This window comes from Ooceraea biroi, chromosome 3 (genome assembly GCF_003672135.1).
Source record: "Ooceraea biroi isolate clonal line C1 chromosome 3, Obir_v5.4, whole genome shotgun sequence".
In the NCBI taxonomy this organism is placed as follows: Eukaryota; Metazoa; Arthropoda; class Insecta; order Hymenoptera; family Formicidae; genus Ooceraea; species Ooceraea biroi.
The window spans coordinates 15,826,281-15,837,795 of record NC_039508.1 but is presented as its reverse complement, the minus strand read 5'-3'; the positions used below and the strand labels follow the sequence as shown (position 1 = coordinate 15,837,795).

The following is an 11,515-nucleotide window of genomic DNA, read 5'->3' as shown; positions in this document are numbered from 1 at the left end:
TTTTTTAAATTAGAATGTGCGTTTCTTTTGTATAAAATATCGCATTCTCCACATACTGAGATAAGAGTTTCTCATTCAAATTACCAAATAAAAAATTATAAAACATTTGGTAAATTGGCAGCATTACATTCTGAGTGGAATGTTAGTCTGCATTTTCTATCGTTTAATAAACGCGCGATGAAACCTACGAGGTATCATCTTTGAGAGTCGCGATTGCACCTTATCAGCGAGCGATGCGATAAGGCGATAACGAAGCGACTCGCTCCGGTATTACCGAAAATCCTCGGCAACCTCGGCAATAATTCCTAAGTAGTAAATTTTAATAAATTGCGCGCACGTAACTTCGCTCGTCGAGACGCATGTTCTGCGCTCGTAGCCACTAGCGGCCTGCATTAATTACAACCGCGTCAATTTACAAACGGCTGCACGTCCTCTCGGTCGATTTACACGCTTGTATTACGTAATCGATTTTAGAGTCCATTCGCAATTGGCACATTTTTCTGTTCTTGTCGCTTGCGGTGGACAACGTTTTCCCATTATGGAGCAACAAAGTCGTGTCGTAACGTTTCTTTGAGAAAAATAACGAAGCCGCGACAGTACGCGCGATCATCAGGCGTTAATTAACAAACAAACATAATTGAATCGACACTTGTGTTAATTAAAGAGCGAGTAACCGACGCGTTATTATCTTAACGTGATATTATCGATTTCGTTATTGATACGAGATGATCACTATCGAAATTTTCAATTGATGATGTAACGCTCTAATGCAACTGATTGGATTCGTTCGGAAGCGTCAGCGCAAAATCTTATCTTTACTGACGAATTATTCTCGACAAGAATTGGTTAGAGACTGCCGCAAAGTCATCCGATTGTAAAATAGAAAAAAAGAGAGAAACAAAATAATTCCAGATAGTTACGAATTGTACACATTACATTGTATTTATTTAATGATTCCAGTATCATAAAAATGAAACATGAGCGAACAGATGAACATTTTCTACAGAAGAATAACACATTCTAATATTCAAACATATTAATATTAAAACATATATAAATATTAATGAAAAGTATAATGCATTAAAGATTAGTACAACTATTTAAACATTTTAAGTGTTATTCAAGCGTTGCAAGTATCTTTAATTCGATTTATACTTTTATTCTCTTTTTAAAACAAACTATTTATCTGCAAAAATGGGAATAATACACAAATATCGCATTAATCATTGAAAAATCCCAAAAATTCAAACCAGTTTCTATTTAATATGAAAATAAATTATAGACGCGCGTTCAAAGAACTGAATGAATTTCCTATCAAGCAGTAAAGATACTATCTTCTTATTTTTATCATACTTGAAAAATCTCGCAAAGCTAGCTTAAAATTATTTTTGCATACGTCTCATATAATGAATTTGTAATGCATAATTATTTTTTAACGCAGAATGCGGATAATGCTATGTCTTTTATAGCAAAGTTCGTTGCATTGAGCCCTTGAAAAATTTATGTTTAACTTATTTAATGTTTCAATTTTATTTATGTTTAACTTATCCTATGTTCAATTATCCCCTAGTTTTGATATCTTAATGACAAGTTACGTGATGCACTTATTTGCTCGTTAATTTTATACATTTATTATCGATCGTTTCGACATCTCACCTTCACTAATATTAACGAGTCATTAAGCTGTAACGATTCATAACAGGTCGCAAAGCAACAAGCAGTAAGTATATCTTTTTCCTTTTCGAATATTGTATGGTTTCATTGTAATAACATATGTTTGAATTCATTTTTACGTTTTACAAAACTAGCAAAACTAATTGTATTCAATTGTATTATGGAAAAGAGTAATCATCCAATGTACTCATGTAACATTTGGAAAAAGATAAAGTCGGAATCTGTTATACGAATATCTTTATTTGCAAAACGGAAAATTATAGGTATATAATAATAATTAAATCATTAGTGAGTATATCAGGATACTTAATCAACTTAATCAATTTAATCAATTCGATTTTATAAGGACAGCGAAAATAATCTTATCTATTCATGAAGATAAAGACGTTATAAGTAATGCACGATCTTTCTTCTTTAACATTTTTCCTCTTTTATCGGATATTAAACCAATTGCAGTTATCCGATTTCAGTCTTTAAAGTTGACAAAGAATATCTCGGTATTGTTAGGGTTTGTGTGTCGCAGACCCCGAAATTATCATCTCCATAGGCCGATGAGTAGTGGCGACCTCGCAGCTTATGCGTATTACGTAACGAAAGTGGAGCGTACGTTTCGTTATTGCTCGAACGCGCGATTGTTCGGTTGAATTTGCACGTGAAAAGACGAGCAAGCGAGCGGGAAAACTTATTCTTTTTTTAGGAGAAGAAGAGAGAACGTCGTGAACTCGAGAGGCTCCAAAGAGGAAAGCCTGTAAGCGCGTGATCGTTCCGCGTTTCGCGATCGATGTACCAATGGACATCCGTATTCTCACCCCCGCTTCAAATTCCAGCACTCAAACTCCAAATAAGTATAAAATTGTAAAAAGCGCATATAAAAGAAATCAGTGTTTTTCAGACAATTACGTTGTTAATCCCATGATTGATCTTACGGGGATTGACCGTACCGGAACGATCTGGCCTGGCTTCGACATCCGATCAATATCCAAATTGATTGCGGACACTGATGGATCGTCAGCGCGATCCATCTGGCTTACCTGCGGAAGTTCGATCGATTCCGCGGAATGGATCTGTGCGCTGCGGCAGGTCCCCTGTTTCCGGTGGAGGAACCTCCAGGATGACTTGAAGAACGACGATGGCGCGATACCAAGCTACCGATCGCGGGCGTGCGGTAAAAATTCACGGCGAACCACTTGACAGAATGTAACGAACGGACGGAGGAGGTTCAAGAACGAGTGACGTGGACGTACCACGGCGTCGACTCATATACTCTACCCGCGCCGATCTGACGTCACGGGCGCGTTTCTTATCAGCCAGGAGGTCCAACACCTGTAAAGCCCACACCTGTCGGCAGCGAGCTTAAGCGCGGTCGGAAACACGCCCAGCTCGCTCGACGACGATGACGACGACGATGTTGACGACGATGAGGATGACAATAACGAAGTTTTCGTGGACTGCCGTCTGCGAGATCACCGATGGATGGCGGTATTTGGTACCTCGCTAGCGGCTTAAGCTTGCATTATCTTCAGTTAGGCGTTCAACTACTAAATCTACTTTGCTAATGTTTCAATTTTCAGCTATAATTTTTAGCTTGATGGAACCAGAGAAATGCGTGTTTTTGGATCATTTAAATAACGGAATCGCGATTTAATCCTTTCATGTTCAGGCGTTTACTTGCGGTAACAACGACAATAGATTGATGCGAAAGTTTGTAGCTTTCCGATTACTCAGATTATGAGAATTGAAGAATTTTATCAACCTTTCGTCGAAAGATATCTTTTGTTCTTAAAAGAAAAAACTTTTCATGTTTTTAGCAACCGCAAACAAGACTTGCTTTGCTAAATCTTATTTCTTTCTCATGAAGAAGTTACACGATTATTTTTTGTGAATGTATCCACGTTTCATCTGTTTGTTCTCAGGGGACATTAAATTTTTGTAGTCCCGCGGCTATTGATCATCTTGCAAGAACGAGAATTGTAGAAGACAGGAAACTAGCTGTAACTATTGTCGCCGATCCGAGTTCCTCCGAGTAGTGGAACATGCTTTGCAGATGCGCATCGCCACTGATGGGGCGTTATGTAAAATGGATGCTCCGTTACAAATGAAATGTTAACTATATGATGCTAACTGGGACGTCGGAAACTTTACCGCGATTCCCAGCAATTCGCCTTTCGAAACAGTACTTCGTCACAGCCAGGGCTGGAATCATACATTTTGTGAATTTAGGAACGCGTAAAAATTATAAAGCACTAAACTTTTCTTATGCGCTATAAATAAACACTCGATGGAAAGAAATAAATTTGATTTATTTTACAAATAAATTTTATAAATACATAGGAAGCTTGGCGCGATGCGTAAACTTGCACTGTACAGTGGTGCAAAGTCTGAACACGTGGGATTTCTTGATTATGTTATTTACGTAACGCCGCATCGCGGTGCATGATCCTCGTTGAGCGTACTACGTGGAACGTGCACATTGTCGCCAGAATCCTTCGTACTTCCGACTAGCTTCGAACGTAACGTTAAGAGCCGTCTCGCTTCGCTCTTGGGTAACGAGAAGCGGGATGAATTTACGGCCGCGGTGCCGCGGTGCCGCCGTGTGCGATATCAATGGCGAGAGCAAACGAGTTGGCCGAGGCAAACACACACCGGCGGCGTTAAGGAAACGAAGGAGGAGAAACGACGCGCGAGGTGGAGACGAAGCTGCGAGTTTTGCTCCGACGGTGTCACGCGGGTTTACGTGGAGGCGTTGCACCTTATCTCGTGTCCTAGTTACATCACCGCACCGTGGCTTTGTTGCTGCTACATCTATTCCGATCGCAAGCGACTGCCTCGTCCGCGCTGTAAGACCGTTCATTTTATCGTTGTAGGACGCATCCGCTCGATTAACGTTGTTTCCTAATCATATTGTTGAATTACAGTCATTCCCCGAAGACAGTCCCATTTTAGACTAAAATCGGATTTACTTTCCAGCATACTAACTCGTTTTTCTTCCTGTTTCCTTCTCTCCTTCATTAGACAGTTATGGTGGAACGACTTCCGTTAACAGCCAACGATTTGTTTCTATAAAATAATATTTGAGTCCGTCATGGAAAAATGTTTTAGGAAAATTATTCTAAGATTAAATTAGCTGTATAAATCTAGGATCAACGTGATATTTAAAAAATTATACCTTTCTTGATAAAAGCTGAAAATACATTGTGATTAAATTATGGCAGATAGAATTTTTAAAAGTTGTAGACTGAAGCGACGGACATTGTCTGAAAGTTTAAAAATAAACGCTCGGTCGTCTGCACTTCTTAAACGAGAGTCTATTTCTAGAAGGCCGTATTGGAAAGTGGCATATGATTATCTAATTGTCCTTTGTAAAAGCACATACGCATATTCGCGTATGCGTGTACAGTCACTAGGATGTAGATTTTCCTTGTGTGCACGTACGAATTCATAAATTTGAAGATACTAGATTTTTGGTTCACCTGCACGCATCTTTGAAAGTCTTCCTAGCTTGATCGAGCATTCGTTTGTACATGGCGAGGTCCGAGGCTTTGTCCTGCTGCACAGTATCTAATCTGGTCTTTAACGCAAGACACTCCTCTTCTAGTAATTCAGTTCTAAGATAAAGATAGGAAACGACGGATAAATGATACGGTCTAGATCCGTGGATCGCTTTTTCCCATAAAATTATATTTAAATTAAAAGAAAAATCTAACTTAAAAATAAACTTAAAAATAAACAAATTTTGCATTAAGAATGTGAATTTACAACTCTACATATAATGTTTCTTATTTCATTCGCATAAACAAATTAGGTTGGATAAATCTGAAGCATAACGTATAACTTACTTAAAGCGAATTTCTTCCGGATTGATGGTCTCTTCGTCCGCGTGCAGGCTTGACTTTGCGCAAGATTTTGCTCTGTACCCGGAGTTCACTTTGAAAAGACCCAGTCTCTCTTTCTCAGAGTTTCGCAACTTTGATTCTAATTTTGCATATTTGCTTTTCTCTTTACGTAACAGTTCCTTGAAATAAGCAATCAAGCTACAAATTCCATAAAAATCTACAAAGTTTTTCAATATACTAGTGCCAAACCATTCTTTATAATACTAGTAGATTAATTCATTGATTTATTAGAAACTTTGAATTATCTCCCGTTAATTATCCAAAAACTTTCCTAACAATCATCATGCATAAATAGCTTACCGAAAGTTCGATCGCTTCGTTTCTTTCCTTATCCAATCGTTGATTAAGCACAGTCACCAATTCTAACAGTCTCACTCGTTCGGCTTCAGCAGCTAAAGCCAAAGTCACGTATTCGTTTGGTTCTCCCAAACTTCGAGGACTAACAGTCGGACTGATTTGGTGCTCATCAGTTGACCGGAAATCCGAACGAAGCGAGTTGCTACACTGGACAGACTGATCCGACGTGACGTCACTTCTAAAATTGGAAAAAGAATTATGCACGAAAAAAAGCATGCCATCCATTTATTAAAACGAGTAAAAATCTACTGCATTTATCACATAAATTAGTTACTGTGTACGCGCGATGTATCTCGTGGTCTACTCATACAGACCTCAATTTGTCGATCTCAATCTCGCGTTCCTCCAATCTCCTGCGTAATCGATCGACGTGCAATTGTGCCGCTCGTAGCTCGTTCTTGATATTTGCATTCTCACGTTCGATTTTATGTTCTTTATTCTGCACCTCCACTTCGCGCTCTTGGTATCTCACCTCGACAATTTTCAATCGTTCCTAACAGCATCATATTATCTTGTTATATTAAAACCAGAATAAAGACATATTTTTTTCATAATGTTAGACGCGTATATTGGCAATTAAAGGTTTTTCTGATTATCACTAACGTTAAGCGCATCGATCAAACGATCGTCGTGAGATCTCTTTTCATTCAGCATCGCGATGTTTCCTTTCGCAACGCTAAGCTCATTTTCCAACACTTTCATTCTCGCCTTGGCGGCGTCGAGCTTTCTTTTCGAAGTCTCTAACGCTACTTCCGCTTGTCTAAATTCCTTTGCCATATTTTCGATTTGTTGCCGTCTCTCTTTCTCAGCAACTCGAAAATTAGTCAAATTCTGCCGTTCTAAAGAAGCTTGATAGCAGAAAGAATATATAAATAAATAGTGCCGCAATCACATAAGTTTCAATTATACAAGTTATATTACAACAAATAATGTAATCATCCATAGAAATTAGTTACATTAGTAATAATGAAGATTATTCTAGTTGCAAAATATTAACTCGATAAATATAGATGAGGGACGATTTTGATTCTTTTTCCTACCGGAAGAAAATTCTTTCTGAGATCTCTCGTGGTCGGACAATCTAATCTGCAGTTCCGCAACCTTCTGCTGTAGACTGCGGATTTGCTCGGCTCGTCCACGCCAACCACCCGGTACACTCGAAAGCGCGGTGATTCTAACATTTTCACCCACCTCGCTGCACAATAACTAATATTTATATTCTTAATGACAACTTCGTTACAGATAAAGTAAGGAGTCTTTAATCAAGTAACTAAAGTAAAGCAAATACTATTCAACTCGTATCTTTTTTAGAAATATCTGCAAGTTACGAGAATCTCAAATCTCCATCTTAGAAATTTATATTAAACATTTTTGACTTTTATATATTAATCAAGTTTACGCCGCAATAAAAGCACATGAATACCTTCTGAGCTTTATTAATTTCTTGCCGAAGAGTAGCGCACATATTTCTAGATTCACAGAGCTTTGTTTGGGCTCGTTGCAACTTGTTTTTCAAACATTTAACTTGTTCTCGATCAGTTCTGCCCGACAAATTGTTCCTTAATTCTTTCTCCTCTATATTAATTTGATTTGCTAAAATTATTAATGAATAAAAAATTAAACAAATGCTGCCAAAAAGGAAAACTAATTATTTTCTAAAAGTTTTGATTGGTTTAAGATTAGTTTCTTCAGCATTTTCTGAAAAAATTTAGTTGGACGAATAAAGCAAATAGTAAAATAGATACATAATTTGTTCATTTTATTTACAAAAAATACGAGCTTACTGTCTCCGGAATCCTTGCGTGCTTCGGACTTGACGATTCGTTGTAATTCTGCTCTTTGACGTTCGAGCTCATCTTCTTTAATGATCAGAGTAGCCCCCAAGTTCTTGCATTTTGTCTTTAGTGCTTCCATTTCGGCGGTTCGATCTCTGTACTTCTTACTGAGTTCAATTAACTTTGTCGTGGCGAGCTCAGTTGGCTTTCCTATCTCTATTTGTGGATTTAACTTTTCCTGCGACAATTCACGTAGCTTCTCTTCCGTTTGCTCAAACGCTCGTTGCAAACATTCATTCTCGGCCGTAATATCCTGTTATACAAGTATTGTCTAAACGTTATAGTGAGCTGATCAATACAGTATACGTAAATTGATACAAATGAAATCAATAGTATGTTCACAAACAAATTATGTCTTTGCGGATATTTATTAAAGAAATTAAAGAAACAGAATTAAAGAAACAAATTTTAGATATTATGTATATATTTAAAAAGTAATTCTGAAATCATATTGTGATTATAAAATGTTTCTTCTATTAATCCTTTATAATACAAAACGATTCAGGTGACAAGAAATGAATAACCACAGATACATTATAGTCAACATCTATAATAATCATTATTTTAATTCTTTGATTTGTATGTTCATAAATCAGATACTTTATACTTACGTGAATGCGTTTCCGCAAAAATGTATTTAGCTCTTCTGGAAATATGATACGTTCAGGAAGCTCTTCCTATGAGAAGGTTGGATATGTGAATTATTATTGTTCAACAAGAACATATAATATAAATCACGATAGATAGACATTGGGAAATAAAGTATTAAGATTATACATATATGCAAACGTGCGCTCTCTCTCACTCTCTCTTTCTCAAAGGCTTGTTATATATTTTAGAACATTATTTCAATTTATTAATCATTAACAACATACTACAAATGTATCTAAAATGACTAAGAATACCTCTTCGAACTTTGATGGTGGAATATCATCATCATTAAACCTATCATTTGTCTCTGGTTTGCCAGTATCGTTTGCCATTCTCGCGTATTAAATACTTGATAAGCAATGTTCGACCCGATCTTGTGAGATGACGACAACGTCAAGCATATCAATGCATTCACAGTTTTGCCCAGTTATCCGCGGGATAATTTGCATAAAATTCTATCAATGAAAAATTCACAAATCCATCTTTTCACGCTTTACTTATGCATTATTAATATCGCCAAAGAAGAATAGCACGAAATTAAGTATAATAGATATTTCCATTTACACTTTTCTGCAATAGTATTATAAATGACAGGAATATCCACAAATGAATAAGAAGATGTATTCATTTGTTTAAGGAAACAAGAGAAAGGAAACTATGTTCACGAAAATGTAATGTTTAGATCATATATGTATATATTTAAAATCTTGATAGATTTTCTCAGGATTTTTTTTCAGGATTTAAGTGTTAGTATTGGTACATTTTACACTAGTAAATTTTTATACATAATTGATTAATATAGACATGGTGCAACAAACCTATTGTTTCGAAAGAGATCAATCGATATCTAGTCTATATATATATATGTATTTATGGTTTTATTTATGATTATATTTTATATGGGACAAGTGATCTTTCATAAAAAGTAAATACAATATACTTTTTACATAAACAATTGTATCATATTTATCGAAAATTCTGTTTGCATTTGTATAATTGCACTTCCATTTGTGCTTGTAACAAATGATTTTTGTAAACACAATATTTGCGTTAATAATTTCTACCTATTTTATTACGCTTTTGCCCTACCATTTTGCTTCCCTTTTTTCGCTGATCTTTTCCTTTTTGGACTCCACCGACGAATTTTCCTTTTAACTTTTTAACCGCAGCCACCGTAAGAGGACGCGCAGCTTCCTTCTTAGTTTTCATTTTTTTATTGCTTTCCTTCCCATGTGCAACTTTTTCATCATCGTCATCTTCATCATCGTCACTTTCTTCTTCAGAATCGTTCATGTCCATAAATTCGGCCTCTTCTTCCTCCATATCGGATTCATCTTCGTCATCATCTCCCTCATCTTCGATAAGATCGCTATCATCTTCCTCTGGTTCATTTTTCGCCTTTTTGCTCTGGAGTTTTTGTTTCTGAACTCCTAATTTTGCAGTGTCTCCAAACGCAGGCGGTGAGAGTGAATATTGTACCGTTATCTTCTTACCCTCTACGAGCGTGTCAGACAACGAAAGTCCTTTCTGTGAAATGCATGAAAATCACGTTGCAATGAAACTGTTTGACGAAAATTATCACAATAAAAAAAAGATATAAAAATTTTCTTACCACACAATCCGCGCGACTTGACAACTCCACGAATGCAGAGGCAGCTGACGTTTTTCTATTACTTTTAATTTTGATGTTGGTCACTGTATCAACCTTGGTCAGGAAAAGCTCTTTGATTTCGTCTTCTGTAATGCTGAAATAATAAATCAGATATGAATGCACAGTTCAACTGTAACGTCACATGATGGAATTGCTAAGAATGAAAGTATTCTTACTCAGCTGGTAAATTTTGCACGTAGAGAACGAGTCCCTTTTCCCCATCTTTCTTCTTTTGATCGTTAGGAGACCCTGCAGCTTTCTTGTTTTTATTTTTCACCATTTTACCGCTTTCCTTCTGACTTGCGACTTTTTTCTCATTCTGTTCTACTGCATCTTCCTCTAACGGAAATCCCATCGCTTTCAATTTCCTCTTTAATATAGCTAATTTCTTTTTCGCCGTCTTCGTCAACACTTCCCTGCCCCTGATCGCTTCGATTCTGCTTTTCATTTGTTCCACACTTAAGTCAGTGTATACTTTTTGCTTTCGTTTCTCCTTAGTCAGCGCACGTCGTGCTTGTTTTTGTTTTAATAACTCTAGTTTGGTCTCCAATTTGGTCTCTCCTTTCGCATGAGTTTTCATTTCTTGTTTCGATGATTTCGCAGCACTATTTTCTTGCTTTGCTCTCCTAGCCTGTTTCTCTAATGGACCAGCGATCTTTTTGAGCGCCCGCTCTTTAGTCTTATACGCGAGCTTTCCATTTCGTGCAGTATCAGCAAGTTTAGGCTTTTTGGGGCTGTTCTTGGATTTAACAGCATACTTTGGCTTCTGATCCGACTTTGCGGGAAGAGAAGTCTCGCTAAGAGATCGTTTCTTCCCCTTCTTGTCTACCTTGGTCTTCATTTGGAAATTAATGTTTTCAGGTGCCAAGTATGAAATGTGGAATCAATGATCGGTCAATGGGCAAATGCTCGAATTCTGAAAATAAAAGTATTTTCCCAGGTTTCAACTTTCAGTCATGATCTAAAATATATAATAAGCAACTAAGAATGTTTTCGACAACTCGAATCGCTAACGTGGTCTCGCGAAAAATTACTCAAGTGTTCACGTGTTCACGTGTTTCAAGCCAAGCGTCCAAACATAACGGTATAAGCTCTTCACAGTACATATAAAAATTTCTCGTACAAAAATATTATAAATATTTTAAGCAATTTATTTTTTTACCTGTTCAATGACGATTCAAGGCGTTTCTCATTGAAAAACTAAAATTATGCTAGACGGAGTTACTGTAGGGTTATGTTCAAAGCAACGTGTATAACGCAAAGACGACGTTCCGTATAGGCGAAGAAAACGAAATCAGAAACGCGGGAGAGAGAATCCGCATGCGCATCAGGAATTCGAATTGATCTTGGGACTTCTTGCGGTAAACGCGCGAAGCTATGGTTAATGTGTAGGTGTGCTCATACACGTACTACCAGCTCATTGAATGCAACGTTAGTGAGACAAGGCCTAACAA

General features: G+C 37.0%; 2 protein-coding genes and 1 long non-coding RNA gene across 3 annotated transcripts; 1 reads left to right on the top strand and 2 right to left on the bottom strand.

Annotated features, from left to right (window-relative positions):
* Nucleotides 1-3,985, top strand: LOC105277245. The gene is made up of 2 exons (XR_893576.2): nt 1-3,160; nt 3,588-3,985. It is a non-coding gene; the product is annotated as an uncharacterized LOC105277245 (long non-coding RNA).
* Nucleotides 3,986-4,677: 692 nt separating this feature from the next.
* LOC105277242 (coiled-coil domain-containing protein 13) lies at nt 4,678-8,961 on the bottom strand. Its single transcript, XM_026968584.1, has 11 exons — nt 8,665-8,961; nt 8,371-8,436; nt 7,709-8,012; nt 7,348-7,517; nt 6,965-7,130; nt 6,528-6,772; nt 6,239-6,417; nt 5,868-6,102; nt 5,511-5,686; nt 5,145-5,279; nt 4,678-4,731 (listed from the first exon to the last, which is right to left on the bottom strand). Exons 1-11 carry the CDS (start codon nt 8,740-8,742, stop codon nt 4,683-4,685), a joined length of 1,803 nt encoding a protein of 600 aa, XP_026824385.1. The 5' UTR covers nt 8,743-8,961; the 3' UTR covers nt 4,678-4,682.
* A 126-nt stretch (nt 8,962-9,087) lies between these two features.
* LOC105277243 (DNA ligase 1) lies at nt 9,088-11,371 on the bottom strand. Its single transcript, XM_011335478.3, has 4 exons — nt 11,224-11,371; nt 10,238-10,977; nt 10,023-10,155; nt 9,088-9,937 (listed from the first exon to the last, which is right to left on the bottom strand). Exons 2-4 carry the CDS (start codon nt 10,900-10,902, stop codon nt 9,461-9,463), a joined length of 1,275 nt encoding a protein of 424 aa, XP_011333780.1. The 5' UTR covers nt 10,903-10,977; nt 11,224-11,371; the 3' UTR covers nt 9,088-9,460.
* Nucleotides 11,372-11,515: the final 144 nt, after the last annotated feature.